General features: G+C 39.4%; 1 protein-coding gene and 1 long non-coding RNA gene across 3 annotated transcripts in view; both read left to right on the top strand.

Moving 5' to 3' along the window:
- The window catches only part of LOC105923045 (cationic amino acid transporter 2-like), a 37117-nt gene that overhangs the window by 6228 nt on the left and 9650 nt on the right, over nucleotides 1-21239 (top strand). Inside the window, exons 3-5 of one of the 2 annotated variants that reach the window (XM_036132146.1) lie at nucleotides 7391-7546; nucleotides 7631-7645; nucleotides 7736-7796. In XM_036132146.1, coding sequence (XP_035988039.1) covers nucleotides 7391-7546; nucleotides 7631-7645; nucleotides 7736-7796 — 232 coding nt within the window. Of the gene's footprint in view, nucleotides 1-7390; nucleotides 7547-7630; nucleotides 7797-21239 lie in introns of both variants that reach the window. The other variant, XM_036132145.1, reaches the window with a different exon arrangement.
- On the top strand, nucleotides 11934-14613 carry LOC118560747. The gene is made up of 2 exons (XR_004929565.1): nucleotides 11934-13158; nucleotides 13925-14613. It is a non-coding gene; the product is annotated as an uncharacterized LOC118560747 (long non-coding RNA).

The following is a 21239-nucleotide window of genomic DNA, read 5'->3' as shown; positions in this document are numbered from 1 at the left end:
GGAAAATCTGTTAGAAACCCAGACGGGTTGGTGGTGACCTTGTGGCTGGAATCTAGAGCTATGCTTCCTGAATATTGTCACCCAGCTAGCCTGGTTACCTGGCTGCTGGGGTGCTGCTGGCGGACCGCTACATGAAGCTAATCTCTGTGGCTCCGTGCTAGCTAAGGGGCAGCTTTCTGCTGGTTTTTCAACAGCACGGACAGGGCAGTCAAACTGTTTTACAGTAGCAGGCCACACACTATCAGGTAGGAGGGTGCACTTATGCTGGTGCCCGAGCCCCGAAGGGGAGAATTTTGAAAAATAGTCTCCCTGATGTATTTTGGAAGCTTTCAAGACAGGTGATTATTTAAAGAATACAGTCGGAGTGCATGTTTTAAATTGAATAAAAAGCAAAAAAGTGAATGATCAATTCTTCAAAAACAACCTTTTATTTTTTTCTTCATTATTATTCTTAAAAAAAAATTTCACATGTTATCATGTTTGAACAAGGTTGTGAACAAATTTGCATAAAATTAGTTGAATTTGAATTACTGGCACCATATAAAACAGATCAGATTAGGTGAATATATGACAATTTACTAACTTCCGAGTGTGCAGTGAGACAACACGCACGCGCTCAAAACCGGTCTCGCGCACGCTCAGTTCCTTCTCTGCTCGCGAGCTCGACTTGCTCATTCCATGCTCAACACCAGATGTGCGCTCGCTTGGCTGTTTCTCCGCGAGTGTCGCGCGAAAAGAGTTTTTCAGATTTGAGCTCGGATTGGTTCCTGCGCGCTCAACCAGAAGGTACAAATATCACTCCATTATATAATCGGGGAAATGCAGGCGGCGGCAAGAGCTGCTATAGACGGCGACTTGCCGCTGTTGACCGGCTACTTTTGACTGCCCTGCACGGAGCTGGGTCTCCAATTCTGACACCCTTGCCTCCAAAGCTACAAAAACCCTACATTTATTACATGTACCATTATCAGTGAAGGAGGCAGAGGAATAATTAAACATCAGACACAGAGAGCAGGAGAGGGGGGGGGGGGGGGGTAGACAGAGACGGAGAAGCTAACGGAAGGTTAGGGGAGGAAGCCATACTAAGGCTAAAGTTAGGCTAGGCTAGCGACCTCTTACCACGCTAAGAAAAGCAAACCATGTGAAACACGAGGAGTTCCCAAAAGTGAAGTGCAGCAACAGAGAATGTGTTTTAAATGTGCTTATGTGATAGAAACAGAAAGATGTCACAGCAAAGAGATTAAAGATAAAATCCAGTCTGGAACACCAGACCACAATCCACACAGCAGCAACAAAAAACAGGAAGTGACACAATACGCCTTAGCACAATCTCAAGAGTTGCACAAAATTTTGATTTTGATAGTGTTTTGATGCATTAAACTGACTGTTAGTGGAACCCCAATCTCTCCAAACTGAGAAACTTGCAACTGACGCTATGAAAAGATTTCTCTGAATCTAAACTTAAGATAATTGCATCTTTTATTTTTTAGTTCTTTAATTACATGTAGGGTTCTCCTATTTAAGGCTGGACGATGTAGAAAAAAGCATATCGATAAAACAGAAATCATATTGATCGATATTAATAATCATCAACAAATTAAAAAAATATGTTAAGTGCAGCCCTGGCCATTTTATACTGTTGCTTAGCAACCTATTTTTAGATACAGAACACTCTGAATTCACACTGAATTCAAACTCAACTCTTTATTCAACCAACTTTTTACCATGCCTACACGGTTATAAAAAAAAAAAAAGAACGCATGCTCTGTGAACTCTTTGAAGGGGGTGGAGCTTGGTTCCTGAGTCTGTGTTTGTAATTGGTTGGGAGGATGTAATAACTAAAATATTAACCTATATGGCTAGAATGCAAGAGGAAGAAAAACTATTCTATTGAACTTTTTTATTGACCTTTTTTCCCCATCATCAATATGTCTGTTGATCGATAATTATTATTGAATTATCGTCCAGCCCTACTCCTAATGTTATCCTGGGCTTGTCATTCTTTAGTAAATCTGGTCTGGTCTTTGTCTATTAGGTCTGCTATGTAAGTCTGGAGTCTGTTGGAGATTATGGATGTATACATTTTATAGTCACAGTTCAATATTGATATCGGTCTATAGTTTTCACAGCATTCTTTGTTTTAACCTTCCTGAGGTATAACTGTTATTGTAGCCTCATTCACAGAATGGGGGAATCATTCCTTTCTTAACTTTGTGATTAAAAGCCGACACTAACATTGGAGTGTTTCTTTCTTAAAGGTTTTATACAATTCTATAGGGCGTCCATCACTTCCAGGGCTTTTAGTTGATTTTCATCTTTCTTATTGCCATATCTATTTCTTTTTCCTTAATCTGTGTGCATAGTATTTTGTTTTGTGACTCCTAAGTTTGGAAGATCTAATGAATTTTATTAAGTTTTGATTGTGTCTTCATCTGTAGCCGAAGATTGGGAATATAAAGTTTCATCATATTCTACAAATAGTTTTTCGATCTCTGGTACTGTTTTAGTTATGGGATCCCTAATTTTGTCAGTTGTATTTAGTTTAGTTTTTGTTTGTTTCTTAATCGTCTACCTAAATATTTGTTTTTGATCCACCCTTGTAATATGTTTTAAAACACTTATTTTATTTTATTTCTCCTCAGATGCTATATCATCTATTTTCTTCTTAACGTCTCTTTGATCTTTCTCAATATGTCTGCTTCACTTGTTCTTTTATGGAGTTGTTCTAGTATTTCAAGTTCTGTCATCTTTTCCTGATATACCTTAAATTTTTGTTTTGATCTATATGGGCCTAGCAATATTAACTTTCCACTTAGTACTGCCTTCATAGCGTCCTAGAGTATTGTGGTATCTAATCTTCCCTGGTCATTTTCTTTCCTGTATATGTTTATTTCATTTTTTATTTGCTCTACTAACTTATGGTCATTTAAAATTCCAAGATTTAGTCTCAAATTTGTCATTTTGGTTTTCATATTAAGGTTTATTAAATATAGAACACAATGACCTGACAGATTGGCTGTCCTAATTTCACAATCAGCTATTCTAAAGCTTTCCTCTAATTTCATTAGAAAAAAATCTATTCTCTTAAATGTTGAATGAGAGCTTCAGTAGTATGTACAGTCTCTCTCCAGGAGATTACATTCTCTCCACGTATCTATGAATCCCATCTCTTTCAGATGAATATGTATCCATCGGGCTATATGTGTTTTCCTGTTTTTAGTATTGCTAGTAGTATCCGAAGTATGATTCAGCACAATATTCGAATCGCCTCCACCTGCTTGCTTTCTGGATGAACGTGTCTAATCAGAATCAGAAATGGTTTAAAAATCCCCGAGGGAAGTTACTGTTTCAGTACAACCACTAACACTGATTTATAAAATAACTCTCCCGCTTCTGGAGGGGCGTATATATACAATAGTGTGACTGGCTGTTCTTCTATTTGTCCATTAATCATGATATGTCTGCCTTCTTTGTCTTTTTATTTCTTTTAAGCATTGAAATTTGATTTTGTTACAGATTAAGATAGCTACTCTACTGCTTTTAAAGGATCTATAAATCTTTTTTCTAAAACCCATTTTACCCAGTTTTTTGAAGTTCCTGTTCAGGTGGATTAGTTTCCTATAAGTAAGCAATATCAATTTTATTCTTTTTTTTAAGCTTGTTGATAACTTGTTTAGCCCATTCACATTAAGCGATATAATTTTTAACTGGTTTATTTGCATTATTGACAAAGTAGTTTTGGCTTTTGTTCACCCTGACACTTTCAAATTCTGAACATTACGAACTATAACAATAAAAGACTGTGTATAAACATTTTCTCACGTAAATCCTGGGATCTTTCCTTGATCCCAGTTTCCCGTTGGTAAGTAAGGGGTCATGTGTGGCTTTTGTCCAGCAAAAGCATTGATCACTGGGTCCACCGGTTCAGGTGTGGTGCTATTCAGCTGAGCTTTTTGACGTCTTTTCAGTAAAGCAGACGTTACGCGAAGGAGCCAATTTGGTCAGTGCAATTTGGGTTATACCTGGCGGGAGGAGTCGCAGGCTTGTTAGGGGTCAGAGTTTAAGCTGTGTTGCATGCTAAGGGCATGAATATTATAGCTTAACCTTAGGAATCCACGATATTGCATTTTTGGCTGATATCGATATGTCAGTATTTCACAACTAATTTGGCAGATAACTGATACTGATACCGATTCCGATATTTCTTTTCCTATATTTACTTAAACAGACTGTGGTTTCCTCTGTAAAAACAATTATTCTGCATACTCTTTGTTAAACTGGCCTACTACCAAACACATATGCAAAAAAGGGGTCTGAAAAGTTTATGAGATTGTCTCTTCCTACACTCAAACTGTGCAAATTTGGCATTTTGACAAAAGCATATTTAGTTATTGATGCTCCTCTAATAATGCTCTTATCACATGCCAATTTTGAAGAGAAGTTGAATTCAGTTAACAGTCACTTAAATAAACAATTAACTAAAGACAAAACAGTAATATGTGACGATATAGTCTTAAGTATGATCTCAAACCTCAATAAGTTTTTCCTTGTGCAAACAACAAAAAGTGCAAAAAAAATTCAGATTCTGTTTCTTAGCAGAACATAGTCCTCTTAATTGGGTCTTAACTGCACTATTCTACTTGCTACAAACATTGTGTAACAGAAATTGTGATATTCAAATTCTCATTTTCCCTCCTGGCCACCATGAAAGCATTGTAATGGTCCGAATGGTGGTTCTTTAGATGGCTGATTAGGTTTGAAGTATTGAAGGACTTTGTTTTCGCTCCTCCTCGCATAACAGACACCACACAGTCATTGCAAATTGCTGTTCTGATATCCACTTCCGACACTTTAAAGTACTTCCGCACCACTGGCATTTTCTCTTCACTTCTGGCCTCATGCTTACTGCTCAGGTAGGCAGGCGTGACATAATAACAATGCGCTGGTGCTGCAGACATCATCGTCATCAGTGGATTGTGATTAAAAAAAGCGCTTTTTATATAGCCGTGGTATTGGTGGGTGGAAGGCTGACAGATATTTATTTTTTAAAACTAATATTGCCTGATGCCGATAATATCGTGCTCCCTAGTTAACATATTTGTGTCTTTTGATTTATCTGACAGAGTGCCATCTATATCAGCAGAGAAGTGCAGGTCCTCCTTCTCACATCTTGTTTTGCTATGCAGGATTTTCTGATTACAACCAGCAGATCCTGAGCCCCGCTGCATTTAATGTTCTGGTTTCTCAGCCACTCTAAAATACGTTTTCCATCAGGATGGCCAAGTCCCTTATGCAAATATTTCATAAATATCTATCAGTTTCAGGAACCACCATCTTTTCTTCTTTATTCCATGATCCTGGTGTCAAAACTGTCATGCTTTTGATCCTATGTCCTCTTCTCTGATTTAACCTGTTCGTAGATCAAAGCCCTCAAAACATGTACCTGAGGGTTTCTAAGACATTTGGAAAATCTGCCTTTTCAGTGATCCAGCTCCTGTGTTCCAGGAGCTGTTGGTCACAAATTTGACCTCCTTAATTTGCTTATATACACATCACAAAAGAGCTTCAAGAATGGCAGTAACCTCTGCCATTAAAGCACATACAGGTGTGCATTCAGTCTGTGCTTGCACATGGATAGACTCCATTTCCGCACATATGCCCACTAGGCTTCTGTTTTTGACCACCTCTTGTTGCCATCAGTAAACAAAGTCCACAGAGTCTGTTTCATCATTGCTAGATTTCTCTGCTTATCCCCTCTTTGGAAAAGGGACTTTAAACAAATTTAACTATTAATTCTGACCAAATGTAACTTATCAATTTCCAGAACATATTAAAAGTTTCAGCCATATGAACTGTCAAGGGGGGAGTTACCATAGTTGAATAAGGCTGGCGTTAGAATTTACATATGCAGCAATATCAACTACAACAAATGGTGTATATACAGTGATGTCATGGCCCCTTTAAGACAAACATACTGATCCCACAGTGGGATGAGGCAGAAAAAGGTCAAGTGCAGATAACTGAGTCTGTTTCAGGCAAAAATATTTAGATAGTTCTTCAATATTTGCCCCCTGGAGCTGACCTCTCTGAATGTGGAGCGGAAAAGTTCTCAGTGAAAAGTTCTCAGTGACAGCCGGGCCACCAGACAAAACCCCTCAGAGAATGAATATTAATATGCTTGGGAATCTGAGATGAGATAAGCTGCTGGAACGGGTTTCATGAGAAGGAAATTCAGAAACCTGAGAGGGCAGGAACTGGAAAAAGGGTATACGATTGTGTCCCTGCTGAGAACTTGGCTCATCCCATACAGAGCTTGTAGGCTGTTATCCTTTGCATAAAAAGGTAACAGTGAAACATACAGATCAACCATTTTGTTTGGAATAGACCAGAGTTCTAAAATGACAAATTGGATAAATTGATATTTAAATCATAGGAGTCCAGTTTCATTACACAACTGAAAAAGAAATATCAAAATCTCAGCAGCCTGCAGCTGTTGCAGGTGGTAAGAGCTGCCCTGGGAATTTACAACCCTAGGGTTGATCTCTTTGTTCTACTGGATAAGGAGGTCCTAACATCAGCCTTAGTGAACCACAATGACACCCTCTGTGAGAGTTAATCTGGCTCAAACTTTAGATATGTGCTAGAAATTCATACATTTAATTTGGTCAGAATTAATGAGGTTGGTGACCTCTGCTTCCCTCTGCCTTTGAGATACAGAGGGAAGTTGAGGTTTTTGAGGTGAAAATAAATCAGTTAAAAGCATAGAGAAAAAGATAAATGGTTCAGGAACCCTTATAAGGGAAAATAGAAATGACATGCAACATAAACAGAAAATAAGAGGAAAATGGAATGTATTATCATAGATAAGAGTTAAATTCAGTCAAAGTTAAGACCTTGTTACAAAGAGGGGAATAGCAGATGATGAAACACACTCTGTGGACTTTGTTTACTGATGGCAAAAGAGGGCTGCCAGAAACAGAAGCCTCCAAAGAATTTCATATAAAAAAATGTCACCTTTTGGTCAGATTCTTTATTTTTTTTGGCAGGCCAGATTTAGATTAGATTTAGATTAGAGGTTAGATTTGCTAATGATATGTGGCTATATCTAGTTGACTTCACTCTTATTGGCTACAACCATATTTGGAATTTTATTGTAACTATTTGACCATTAGAAGGAATTAAAGAACCTTGACCTGGGGAGCCTCTGCCCAGCAGACAGGGAGCTGATATCTGACTCTGTGCCTCCTTTACACAGTATATTTTCATACATTTCTTGTGAATCCTGTGTTTCAGCACTGAAACTTCGAGAAGAAAGCTGAAATGAGATACTTTTAAATTTTTGCATGTTGGAAAATATTGCAAATCATTATCCTCCTCAAATTCTTCTTAGGTGCATCAAGCGTAGCGAAAGCTTGGACGGGAACCTTTGATGACCTGATGGATAATGTCATTGCCAAAACTCTGGAAGAATATGCAATGATGGACTCCCCTGGCTTGACTGCATACCCAGACTTCTTTGCTGCTGCCCTGATTATGTTGCTTGCTGGTAATTTAACCACTCTGTGCAGGCAGTAATGATCCAAATTATCTTCAAGTCTTTGACAAATTCTACCTTAATCATTCTTTACAGGTATACTTGCATATGGTGTGAGAGAGTCTGCACTCCTAAATACAATTTTTACTGCTGTAAATGTGGTGGTGGTGCTTTTTATCATACTCTCTGGCTTCATAAAAGGGGACATCAACAACTGGAACATCAGTGAGAGCTTCATTCACAATATAACCCAGGAAATGGAGTAAGTGATTTTCAATCTGTCTTTCAAAAAATTAACTTTTGTTAACTGCAAGTGTGTGCCACAAATTAACCATATTAATGCATGTTGTATTACTTTTTTTTTTACTTGCGCAGCCTGACAACAGATTTTTGGTTATGCTGTAGTTAAATTTAGACCTTAAAGTAACTTCAAAAAAATGTAAATTAATAACAAAAACACATGGACAGGTATTATGAACTTTGATGGCTCAAAAATAGTCTCAGACAACACAGATAAACATCAATACAAGGCGGAGGAAGACATGTCCATAGCTTATGTTTTGTCTAAGCTAGTTAGTTTCCATTTTATTTATTTTTTAAAGGTTCTTAAAATTCACTATAGTGGGCGTCTGTGGCTTGATGGGTTGACTAGTCATCTTGCAATTGGAAGGTTGTGGGTTAGATTCCAGCTTCCCCTTGTCACATATTGATGTGCTCCTGGGCAAGGTGGGTCTCTAGAAGAGCAGTGATTGGTGTAGAGGGAGGGGAGCAGCGGGGAAAGCACACACCTCTGGAAGGTGCCATTTCTAATAACTAGGAGCTGGAAATTTCCCATCCTAACCTGCTGACTCCTTTTAGTCAGGAAGTTTATCCACTGACAGGTGGAGGCTGGCATAGTGAGCTGAATGATTTCAGTGCTGAGGATATCCAGGATGATGGTGTTAAATGCCATGCTGAAGTCCACAAATGGGATTGAAGTTCCAAGTTGAATGCATGACCCATTAGCCCAGTGAGCAAACTGTAGTGGGTCCAACAAGGGTTCCTGATTAATAATTTTGCTGTGAACAAAAGCTTTTGGTTGTATGTGTGGAAGGTTTCGGTCTGCACACGCATCCTCACAAAAACTTGTTAGATGTCAAAAACACTCCAATCAGTACAGTCAAAGCAGGCCTGTAAGTCAGTAGGAGGAAGCTTAAAGTGCTATCAACTTCCATGGTTGATGGGAATTTTAGGCTGAGGACATGAAAAAGTACATTTGATCACACCTAAAGATATCATGGCACCCTAAAACTGACTGCAGAAACTTCACACAGGACTTTAAGTAACGTGGAATTTTTTTCTCTCAGCTCTTCCTCTAGATCCAACGTTGTTGCCTAAACAAAAGGCAAATTTTACTTTCATTTATTTAAATATTCCTTAAATCAACTTATGCTTTGACCTCAGGCTATACCTTGTGGTCAGATTTAACCAGTGCACACTAAAAGGTGATTAAATCATTCTGAAATATCCAACAGATTAACCCCCACTGATTCTACTCCAGACATTTTACATACACTAGCTGAGTATTAATCCCAATCAAACTTTACTAGAGGTTACTGTCAAGTGCTAAAAGCACGGAACTCAGCCTTCAAGTCTGGTGACAAGGAGGCATTGAGGACAGCGAGAGCCAACCTGAACCGTGCCATCAGGCTAGCAAAGCGGAACCACAGTCAGAAAATCCAGGAGCTTTTCCATGACGCCAGCAACACCAGGAGCATGTGGAAAGGCATCCGGGCGATCACTGAATACAACACGCCCCCCCCCCGCCCCCCCCCCCCCTTGGGTGAAGTTGATGCTGACTTCCTCAATGGACTGAATAACTTCTTTGGGAGGTTTGAGGCACTAAACAGCACTCCAGCAGTGAAAGCTGTTCCCCATCAGGAAGAGGAGGTCCTCTGCCTTGACACCGCCGACGTGTGGAAGACTCTGAGGAGAGTCAACCCGCGGAAGGCCCCAGGCCCCGACAACATACCTGGGCGGGTGCTCAAGGAGTGTGCAGGTCAGCTGGCTGGTGTCCTCACAGACATTTTTAACACCTCGCTGGACCAAGCCATAGTGCCAGCATGCTTCGAGTCTGCCTCCATCATTCCGGTGCCAAAGAAACCTCAAGTCACCTGTTTCAACGACTACCGGCCTGTTGCACTGACTCCCATCATGATGAAGTGCTTTGAAAGGCTGGTAAAGGAACACATCGTCTCCAGTCTCCCCCCAACACTCGATCCGCTCCAGTTTGCCTACCCACGGAACCGCTCCACTGAGGACGCCATCTCCTCTGCTCTTCACCTGAGCCTGGCACACCTGGAGGAGAAGAACACGCACGTGCGGATGCTGTTCCTGGACTTCAGTTCAGCGTTCAACACCATCATCCCACAACATCTGGTGGGAAAACTGGAGCATCTGGGCTTCAACACACACCTACGAAACTGGCTGCTAGACTTCCTCACCAACAGACCTCAGTCGGTCCGGGTCGGACAGAACACCTCTGATGTCATCACCCTCAGCACGGGCTCCCCTCAGGGCTGCGTCCTGAGCCCCCTGCTGTTCACTCTGATGACACACGACTGCGTCCCCAAGTTCACCACCAATCACATCGTGAAGTTTGCAGACGACACAACAGTGGTGGGCCTGATCAGAGACGACAACGACCAGGACTACAGAGAGGAGGTGGAGCAGCTGGTGGGCTGGTGCAGAGACAACAGCCTGATCCTGAACGTGGAGAAGACGAAGGAGATCATCGTCGACTTCAGGAAAAACCGGCCTCACCACGCTCCACTGCTCATTAACAGCTCAGCTGTGGAGGTGGTCAGCAGCACCAAGGTCCTGGGGGTGCACATCACGGACAACCTCACCTGGACTGTGAACACCATGTCACTGGTGAAGAGGGCACAGAAGCGACTGTACTTTCTGCGGAGGATGAGGAGAGCCCACCTGCCCCCGCCCATCCTCACGACCTTCTACAGAAGCACCATAGAGAGTATTCTGACCAGCTGTCTCTCTGTGTGGTGTGGAGGCTGCAGTGCCTCCGACTGGAAGAATGTGAGGAGAGTGGTGAGGACAGCAGAAGGGATCATCGGGGCTCCTCTTCCCTCCATTAAAGACATTTCATCGCAGCGCTGTGTGTCTCGAGCTCGAAACATCATCAGGGACCCCTCACACCCCCACCATGGACTATTCTCCCTGCTACCCTCTGGAAAGAGGTTCCGCAGCATCCGCTGCAGGTCGACTAGGTTCTGCAAAAGCTTTTACCCTGCTGCCATCAGACTGTTGAACTGCTGAAGTATAAAAACGGACTGTGTACCACACTCGACTCGCTGATTTGCACATTTGCATCGTATCCTGCAAAATCGCTGCTGCACCTTATCCGGAAACGTACTGCAAAACTGTTTACAATGCAACTGCCTACTTTTAAATCACTGCTGCACCTTGCTGCATATTTGTTTACATTTGTTTTACATTGTTTACATTTCAACTGCCTACTGTTCACTGCTGCACTTTATCCGGAAGTCAATTGAAACTTATCCTGTAACTGACTGCGATTTATCACTGCACTTTTTATCCTGTACTGTAATTCACTGCAAGGTATCCTGTAGAGTTACTGCAATCTTTCTGAGCTGTGTAAAAACGAAATTTCGTTCTGTATGCACGGAGTGCATACAAAATGACAATAAAGAAAGTCTAAGTCTAAGGTTGTGTGATTTAATAAAAACAAAAGTCTACTATAAGATGTGGGTCTTTGGAAATTGGAAAATGGAGATAAGTGATGGGTGACCAGGGACTTTTGACAAGGGACTTTTAAATAATTTTTCACATATAGTAGAACTGCAATGCTTTTGTCTGAATTTATAATTATTATAGCTTCACAGTCCCATTTTTAACCCAGTTCTGAGTTATCTGAGAGCAACTTGTTTTGGTGTTGTCTTTTCAATAAAAATGAAGCACTTCACACCATATCCCCCCTCCGGTGAAGGAGTGTTCCACTCAGACCCAGTGGCATGGGCCATTCGGATGGATTAGGTCAAAATGCTGCAGCTTTTGGCAGAAATTACCTAACATAATGGTGGAAGTAAAGAAATGCAAAGTCCTGAATTTAATGAGATAGAGAATGTGTAGGAAGGTAATGATTAGGAGACCATCAAAACTCAAATCACTTTCTTTTTGCAAATCATGAATTGTCAAATACACCAGTTGAAACATCCAAAGAACTGTTGATCCTGTTGATTTAGACCTCCTGGTAATGAATGTTTAGCCCACATTTATGAACCTTGATTTTAAAATAAACTGTTATTTTAGACTTCACAGTCACAATATCTGAATTCCCATCGTTACTGAATGAAGAGACGGCGGTGATGAAGTTCCAGGACTTTTATTGAGAAACAGAGCAGAGATCACATAGATGGAAAGTAATCGCACCCCACGGTCCCGCTGCAGTCTGTGTCTTCCCTGTCTCTGTCCTGTCTCGCTTTTGGCTCTCCCTAATACTGCACAGTGGCCTTGGCATGAGACAAAACAAAGACAGTCTATCCTAGACAATAATCATCCCACACAGCATCTATGCAGCATTTGGCCTTGCACTCAGCAAACAGTGGATCTCATACACAGACTTCATGTCTCCTGGCCTCCTATGTCTGAGTGGCTTGAGGCCATAGTGACTTCAGAATGATATTTTTATATCATTAAGCCATTTTTATCATTTAAGGAACAAAGCAAAGGTAAAACCTATTCTTTCAAGGCAAACATATAGAAAAACTACTCCAAACCTTCATTTCATCATGGCTGGATTACTGTAATCCAGCCATGATGTGAATCGGTCAGTCCTCACTCAAATGTCTGCAGCGGGTTCAAATGCTGCTGCACACCTTTTAATGGAAAAAACATAAAAGACAGCTCATTACCCCATCCTGGCCTCCCTGCCTGTTTATCTTAGAGTTCGGTTTAAAGAACTTCTGTTTTTGAGGTTTTAAACAGAGTGGTCCACCTTACTTAAATGAGCTTCTCCTTCACCTTTACACCCCTACTTGCTCATTCACGTCAGCTGACCAACTGCTTATGGTTATTCACAGTTCTGAGCAGAAGCTTAGAGGGAACAAGGCCTTCTCTGTCCACCTTATTTTTGACGGAAATACGGAGCCAGCGAGTTGAGGTTTTTTTTTGCGCGAGACTTCCCTCCGCTCACTTCCTGTCACTGGGTAGCTAGCTGAAAAGCAACTCATGCAGCTACTTCGTCTCAAATTAATCATCATTAGGACTTTGAGGAAGACCGGGCTCATTTGTCCGGTTAGAGGCTGTCATAATAACGGGTGTAAATGAAAGGTTTACGTGGATCAGGAGAGTTTTAATCATCGACCGTAAACAAGAGCTGCGGATGCGGGGCACCCTACTTCCTTCACCCCAGCCGAAGAATGAGTAATCCCTTCGCCTGTGGTTAAAAGCTTTAAATCTGAAGAAACCACCGAAGCGACCATATGTTTGTTCTTTTCATTTTGTGGACAAAAGACCGACAGAAGACCACATGATGCCAGAAAAGTGTCTGGACTACGAAGTTCCATTAAAAACAAAAACAAGGAGACAAAGAGGAGAGGAGACAGGTAAGCTGATGGATGTTTACGTTAGCTAACTAACTCTAACTCCTTAGTTGTGCCGCTCTTGATAAAACATATGCTTTCACATGAAGACAGCCGTCTTTAGCTTTGTTCTCTCTGTAAATTATCTGGACATGTTTTATCACTGCTATTAGGTCTATGGGGTTCCGTTCGTAAAGTTATACAATTAAAGATTTTACAGCAAAATATATTTAGCCTGTCATATGACAAAAGTTGGGGTTCACTATCATATTTTTGTTGTTCATAAATCTATAAACAAGTTACAGTTCCAAGTTAAATATTTAAATAACATGCTTAATATTTAGCCCCAGAGTAAATAATTATTTTGTAAACCAAACATTTAATGTGGAGTTAAATATTTAATTTGAAAACTAAATGCTTGGTTTGCATCTTAATATGTAGATTACAAACTAAACAGTTAGCTGTGTAATTAAATATTTAATTTGGAACTGTGACATTTACAAATGAATAACATGGTGAAAATCTGACTTTAAAAATGAAAAGCCATTTTTTCCTCTTATGATCTTAAAGAACCCAAAATATTGCAGTTAGAATTTAACTGTGTAACCTTACAAATGACATCCCAGGTAATAACCCCAGGTGTTTGTAAAAACTGGAAGGAATGAGTGTGATATGAATATTTGAATGTGTAATGATACAGGTGGTGCTCTATTAGGTTGGTGTTTACATAGTTTTAAGAAGTTTTGACATGTTTTATGCTGTCTGCTAAACTGATTGTGGTCTTATGCAGGCTTGTGTTTGACAGATGACAGCCACTGTGATGCAGAGGCTGACCAGATCGCCCCATAATCAGTCACCTATGAATAAAGATGCTGATACTACAGGCATTGATGATCACACCTAGTAGAAAAGGAGAAGAAGAAGAAGAATGGATGTGGCTGGGAAAACACCTGGAGTATCTTCGTCCTGGCGATGAAGTAACAGCAGACAGAGGCTTTACCATTGGAGATCTGCTGTTTGAGAGGAGATTTAACCTTGTTCTACCAGCATTCACTCATGAAGGAGAGCAGTCCTCTGATTAGGATGTACTTGCCACAAAGAGGATTGCAAATGTCCACATACATGTGGAGAGAGGCTCAAAGATTTCACAGTAATCTCCCAGACTGTAACCATGAAGTTGGTTTATAAAATAGACCAAATCTTTAGAATCTGTGCAGCTCCTGTGACCATGCAGGAGAAATCATACACGAGGAAGCAGAGAAGTTTACATGTCAAAAAGATCCCGATTAGTTAAATTTTACTGTAAACCAGAGGAAATATAATACACAAGAATGTGTTTTGGATTTCTCCTTTTAAATATTGTTTATTTAGCACCTAGAGGTTTTACATTTTGGAGTTTTCATTTTTAATAACTTTAAGTATTGTATATCCTTATTTCCAGACTATTTAAATGTTTACTTAAACAAAAATTGTGCCCAACTAAAATGTGTATTAATAAATTTTGCAATCCATTTCAGTTTCTTATGTAATTTGCATTTATTCATATTTTGATCAAGTGGATATTCACTTAGCACATGTGAAGAACTAAACTGTATCTTATGTACATTTCACATATATAGTATATTTGTAGGCCATTTAATTCTTTGTGGTGCAGGAAACATCCATCATTCAGCCTTTTGGGGTAGGTACCAGATCGACTCGGGTGGGAAGATTGGCTCGGGGGGCCTGCGCTTCCCGATGACGTCAACTATATGGCAACTCCCCTCAAACAAACTACATAACGCCCGCGTTCTCCATTTGTTACAAATCAATTTTATTTTGTTAATTTACGGTTATTTTCCGGTAACTTAATCAAGGCATGAAAACTTTTAACATTATATTCGGATGCTTCTGTGGTAGTCTGACAATTTAATCGTTAATTTTGCAGGATCAAAGTTACATCTTAAGAGAAATTTTCTTCCTCCAATTTAAAAAAAAACAAGTTGTGAATGGAGACTGAACCATAAACTCTTTTCATTTTTAATAAAAGTCTGCAGCAATATAATTTTATCACGGCATTCATCACTTTAAAATCAATAACATTTATTCCTCCTTTTTCTACTGATATTACTGTCGTTCTTTCTGATCACAATTTTTTTTATTATTCCAGATGAAATTGTGACAGTATTCTTCCAAAAATGTAGTCTATTTGTTTTTTTTTGTTTTGTTTTTTTTGTAAAATGGCTTGAATATTTGTTCTGTCATTTTCAGTGTGGTCCTTATGTTAATCATTATACCTAAATATTTTACCATATTTTTATCAATTAAAGTGGGTTGATTATTTTGAATTGCTAAGATTTCACATTTTTCTATGTTCATCTTTAAGCCTGAAGCTTTTGAGAAAAAAGAAACCGCTAAATTAACTAAATAAAATTGATTCGTTACAAATGCAGACCACTGGCAATGTATTTTGTTTGAGTGGCGTTGCCATAATGTGACGTCATCGGGAGGCACAAGGCCCATGAAGAATTTTGTGACGTCATCGGGAGGCGCAGGGACCATGGAGAAATTCTTCGTAAAATTGTCCGTTTACAAACCGCTATCCCGCTCTCGAATAAAACCTACATCCCACTATAATTACTTTAGTAAGTTGTCCAGATCAATCACAATGTTTTGCGTAATGGTGCATGTCACTACCCGATCCGTACCGGTAGCACGATCCGTACCATCAGCTCATTTGCGCACGCGCGAACAGAATAACTTCCGGGTATCCAAAAAAAAATGTAATTACGATACGGAAAATACTTATTTCTATACTTAAATCATTAAAGAATGCTAAACTATATTGTATAGAAAATATTTAAGATTTGCGTTTTACATTCTGTACATTGCAATGCCTGACGTCATCATCGGATATGCTCAGAAGTCTGGGAATATATTATTGCGCAACGTTTGTCTGTATTGTCTGAATACACTCTAAGTTATATCATTTGTTCAAACAGGACTGGAAAAAATATTTTTCTCCTTAATTATAAGGTGAATTTTGTTATTTAAATAATCTTGTACTAAAAATTTGCTTTATTAGAAAGTTAAAACCATATATTAAGAGTTTAGGGCCCTCTGGTGTAAAAATCATAAACAAGAGAAGACCCTTATATATACATATATGTGTATATATATATATACATATATGTGTGTATATATATATATATATACATGTGTATATATATATATATACATGTGTGTATATATATATATATACATGTGTGTATATATATATATATACATGTGTGTATATATATATATATATACATGTGTGTGTATATATATATATATACATATATGTGTGTATATATATATATATATACATATATGTGTGTATATATATATATATATATACATATATGTGTGTATATATATATATATATATACATATATGTGTGTATATATATATATATATATATACATATATGTGTGTATATATATATATATACATATATGTGTGTATATATATATATACATATATGTGTGTATATATATATACATATATGTGTGTATATATATATATACATATATGTGTGTGTGTATATATATACATATATATATGGTGTGTATATATATATATATTATATATATCTCTATCTCTATATATATCTATATATATCTATATCTAGGGGGGGTTGTGTGTGTGGGTGTGGGGTGTGTATCTAGATATCTCTCTATATAGAGATAGAGAGGTAGGTGTGGGTGTGTGTGGGTGTGTCTCTATATATCTCTCTCTCTCTCTATATCTCTCTAATCTCTCTACCCCCCCCCCCTATCTATCTATCTATCTCTCTATATATCTCTATAGTGTGTGTGTATCTATATATCTATTCTCTATCTCTATCTCTCTATCTATATCTATGTATATATCTCTATCTCTCTCTATGTATATTATGTGTGTGTCTCTCTCTCTCTGCTCTATATGTGTGTGTCTCTCTCTCTCTCTCTGTATCTCTCTATGTGTGTGTCTATCTCTCTCTCTATCTATGTGTGTGTCTATCTCTCTCTCTCTCCTCTCTCTGTGTGTGTCTCTCTCTCTATCTATCTCTCTCTCTCTCTATCTCTATCTATCTCTATATGTGGTGTCTCTCTATCTCTTCTATCTCTCTCTCTCTATATATGTGTGTGTATCTCTCTCTATCTCTCTCTCTCTCTCTCTATGTTGGTGTGTCTCTCTCTGTGTGTGTGTCTCTCTCTGTGTGTGTGTCTCTCTGTGTGTGTGTCTCTCTATGTGTGTGTGTCTCTCTATCTGTGTGTTCTATCTCTATCTATCTGTGTGTCTCTCTCTCTCTGTGTCTGTCTCTATCTGTGTTGTCTCTCTCTCTGTATGTGTGTGTATCTCTCTGTCTCTCTCTGTGTCTGTATCTCTCTCTGTCTGTGTGTGTCTCTCTCTGTCTATCTCTGTGTCTTCTCTCTCTCTGTATGTGTGTGTCTCTCTCTGTCTCTGTCTGTGTATGTATCTCTCTATGTCTGTGTCTCTGTCTCTCTGTCTCTGTCTCTGTGTGTGTCTATCTGTCTCTATGTCTATCTATCTCTGTGTATCTCTATGTCTATCTATATCTCTGTATCTGTGTCTCTCTGTCTCTCTATATCTCTGTCTCTGTCTATGTGTCTGTGTGTCTATGTGTGTCTATATATGTATCTCTCTCTGTGTATCTATGTCTCTCTATGTGTCTCTATGTCTCTCTCTCTCTCTCCTCTCTCTCTCTCTCTCTCTCTCTCTCTCTATCTCTCTCTCTCCTCTCTCTCTCTCTCTCTCTCTCTATCTCTCTCTCTATCTATCTATGTGTATGTCTCTATCTGTATGTGTATGTCTATCTCTATGTATGTGTGTCTCTCTATGTCTCTGTATCTCTCTGTCTCTCTCTCTCTATATGTGTGTGTCTCTCTATCTATGTGTATGTCTCTCTCTCTATGTGTATGTCTATCTATATATGTGTATGTATATATCTGTCTGTGTCTGTCTCTCTCTCTGTCTGTGTGTGTCTATCTCTATCTGTATCTCTGTCTATATATATGTGTGTCTATCTGTCTCTGTATCTATCTATGTCTCTCTATATGTCTCTCTCTGTCTCTCTCTCTGTCTCTCTCTGTATATCTATCTGTATATCTCTGTCTCTCTCTGTGTATCTCTGTCTCTCTCTGTGTCTCTGTATATCTCTGTCTCTCTCTATACGTCTCTGTCTATCTATATGTATCTATGTGTATGTCTCTATCTGTGTATGTATGTGTGTGTATATATATGTCTCTGTCTGTGTCTGTCTATATCTCTCTCTGTGTCTGTATGTCTCTCTCTGTGTCTGTGTCTATCTATGTGTGTGTGTCTGTATATATCTGTGTCTGTATCTGTGTCTATGTGTCTGTATCTATATGTGTCTGTATCTCTCTGTGTCTGTCTCTCTATGTCTGTATATATCTCTGTCTGTGTGTGTCTATATATGTATATGTATGTGTGTGTATATCTATGTCTGTGTATGTGTCTCTGTCTCTGTCTCTGTGTGTGTCTCTATGTCTCTCTCTGTATCTCTCTATATCTGTGTCTCTCTCTGTATCTCTATCTCTCTCTGTCTCTGTCCTATGTGTCTGTGTGTCTCTGTGTGTCTCTCTCTGTCTCTCTCTCTGTGTGTCTCTCTGTCTCTCTCTGTGTCTCTCTGTCTCTCTCTCTATATCTCTCTCTCTCTATCTGTCTCTGTCTCTGTGTCTGTGTGTCTCTTGTGTCTCTCTCTGTCTCTCTCTCTCTCTCTCTCTGTGTCTGTCTCTCTCTCTCTCTCTCTGTGTCTGTCTCTCTCTGTCTGGTGTCTGTCTCTCTCTCTGTCTGTGTGTGTCTCTCTCTGTCTCTGTCTCTTCCCTTCCCTTCCCTTCCCTTTTCTTTCTCTCGCGCCCCTCCTGCCCCATGTCCTCTCACGGCACTTTCCCCAAGTCCAAGTTCCATCATATTATACAGATTGGGTCAGATTATACAGATTGGTCCAAAAATGTCCTATATAAGGAAACCAGTTGATTGCATCAAAGTCCCGACAAGCAGCAGTCACTCCTGGGGAACCGTAGAGCCACAGGGAGAGTCGTCTGCATTGTACATGGCTTTGCTGCAATCCCTCATACTGAGCAAGCATGAAGCGACAGTGGGAAGAAAAACCACCCATTAACGGGAAGGAAAAACCTCCGGCAGAACCGGGCTCAGTATGAACGGTCATCTGCCTCGACCGACTGGGGTTACAGAAGACAGAACAGAGACACAACAAGACAGACAAACAAGCACAGAAGCACACATTGATCTAGTAATCTGTTCTACATTAGATGGTAGTAGCGGGTGAGCCGTCTTCTCTGGATGATGTCACAGTTAACAGAACGCCAGACCAGGTGTACCTACTATGAAGAGAAAAGAGAGAGAGCAAAAAGTTAAAAGCTGAAATGACGACAGTCATTTCAATGTAATACAATGCAAAACTGGAGAACAGTAGACTGAAGAACAGTAGAAATCAGTAGAGTGAGAAAATTAGACCCTGATGTCCTCCAGCAGCCTAGGCCTATCACAGCACAACTATAGAGATAGCTCAGGGTATGAGCCACTCTAACTATAAGCTTTGTCAAAAAGGAAAGTTTTAACATTAGTCTTAAAAATAGATAGGGTGTCTGCCTCACGGACCAAAACTGGGAGTTGGTTCCACAGGAGAGGAGCCTGATAGCTAAAGGATCTGCCTCCCATTCTACTTTTAGAGACTCTAGGAACCAGCAGCAGACCTGCAGTCTGAGAGCGAAGTGCTCTGTTAGGAACATACGGGGTAATCAGAGCTCTGATATATGGTGGAGCTTGATTATTAAGGGCTTTATACGTTAGAAGGAGAATTTTAAATTCTATTCTTGATTTAACAGGAAGCCAATGAAGGGAAGCTAAAATTGGAGAAATATGATCCCTCTTGTTGATTTTCATCAGAACTCTTGCCGCAGCATTTTGAATCAGCTGAAGACTTCGAACTGCATTTTGTGGACTTCCTGATAGTAAAGAATTACAATAGTCCAGCCTTGAAGTAACAAATGCATGGACTAGTTTTTCAGCATCACTCCTGGACAGAATGTTTCTAATTTTGGCGATATTCCGGAGGTGAAAAAAGGAAACTCTGGAAACCTGTTTAATATGGGATTTAAATGACATGTCTTGGTCGAAAACAACACCAAGATTTTTAACTTTATTACCAGAGGCCAAGTTAATGCCATCCAGATTAAGGGATTGATTAAGAACTTTATTTTTTGAAGACTCTGGCCCAAAGATTACAACTTCTGTCTTGTCAGAATTTAAATGCAGGAAATTTAAAGTCATCCAGCTTTTGATGTCATCAAGACATGACTGCAGTCGAAGTAACTGATTGGATTCATCAGGATTTATGGATAAATATAGCTGAGTGTCATCAGCATAACAGTGGAAATTAATCCCATGCTGTCTGATAATTTTGCCAATCGGAAGCATATATATAGTAAATAGAATTGGTCCAAGGACTGAACCCTGTGGTACTCCACAAGTGACCCTAGAGTTTGAGGAAGATTTATTATTAACATGAACAAACTGGAATCTGTCCGACAGATAAGATTTAAACCAGCCTAATGCTTTTCCCTTAATCCCTACAGTATGCTCAAGTCTTTGTAGGAGAATATTGTGATCAACTGTATCAAATGCAGCACTGAGATCTAACAGGACAAGTATAGACACAAGTCCATTATCTGAGGCCATGAGAATATCATTAGTGACCTTCACCAGAGCTGTTTCAGTGCTATGATGAGCTCTGAAGCCTGACTGAAACTCCTCAAGTAGGTCATTACTTTGTAAATGTTCACATAGTTGATTAGCAACTACTTTCTCAAGAATTTTAGATAAGAAAAGAAGATTAGATATAGGTCTGTAATTTACTAACTCATCTTGATCAAGAGATGGTTTCTTAAGTAAAGGTTTAATAACAGCTACTTTAAAAGCCTGTGGTACATATCCATTTACCAAGGATACATTAATCATGTCTAAAATAGGACCACTGATCAGAGGGAATACCTCCTTAAACAACTTGGTTGGGATTGGGTCTAACATACAGGTA

The sequence above is a fragment of the Fundulus heteroclitus genome, unplaced genomic scaffold (genome assembly GCF_011125445.2).
Source record: "Fundulus heteroclitus isolate FHET01 unplaced genomic scaffold, MU-UCD_Fhet_4.1 scaffold_476, whole genome shotgun sequence".
Taxonomy (NCBI): Eukaryota; Metazoa; Chordata; class Actinopteri; order Cyprinodontiformes; family Fundulidae; genus Fundulus; species Fundulus heteroclitus.
This window is presented reverse-complemented; position numbering and strand designations above follow the sequence as displayed.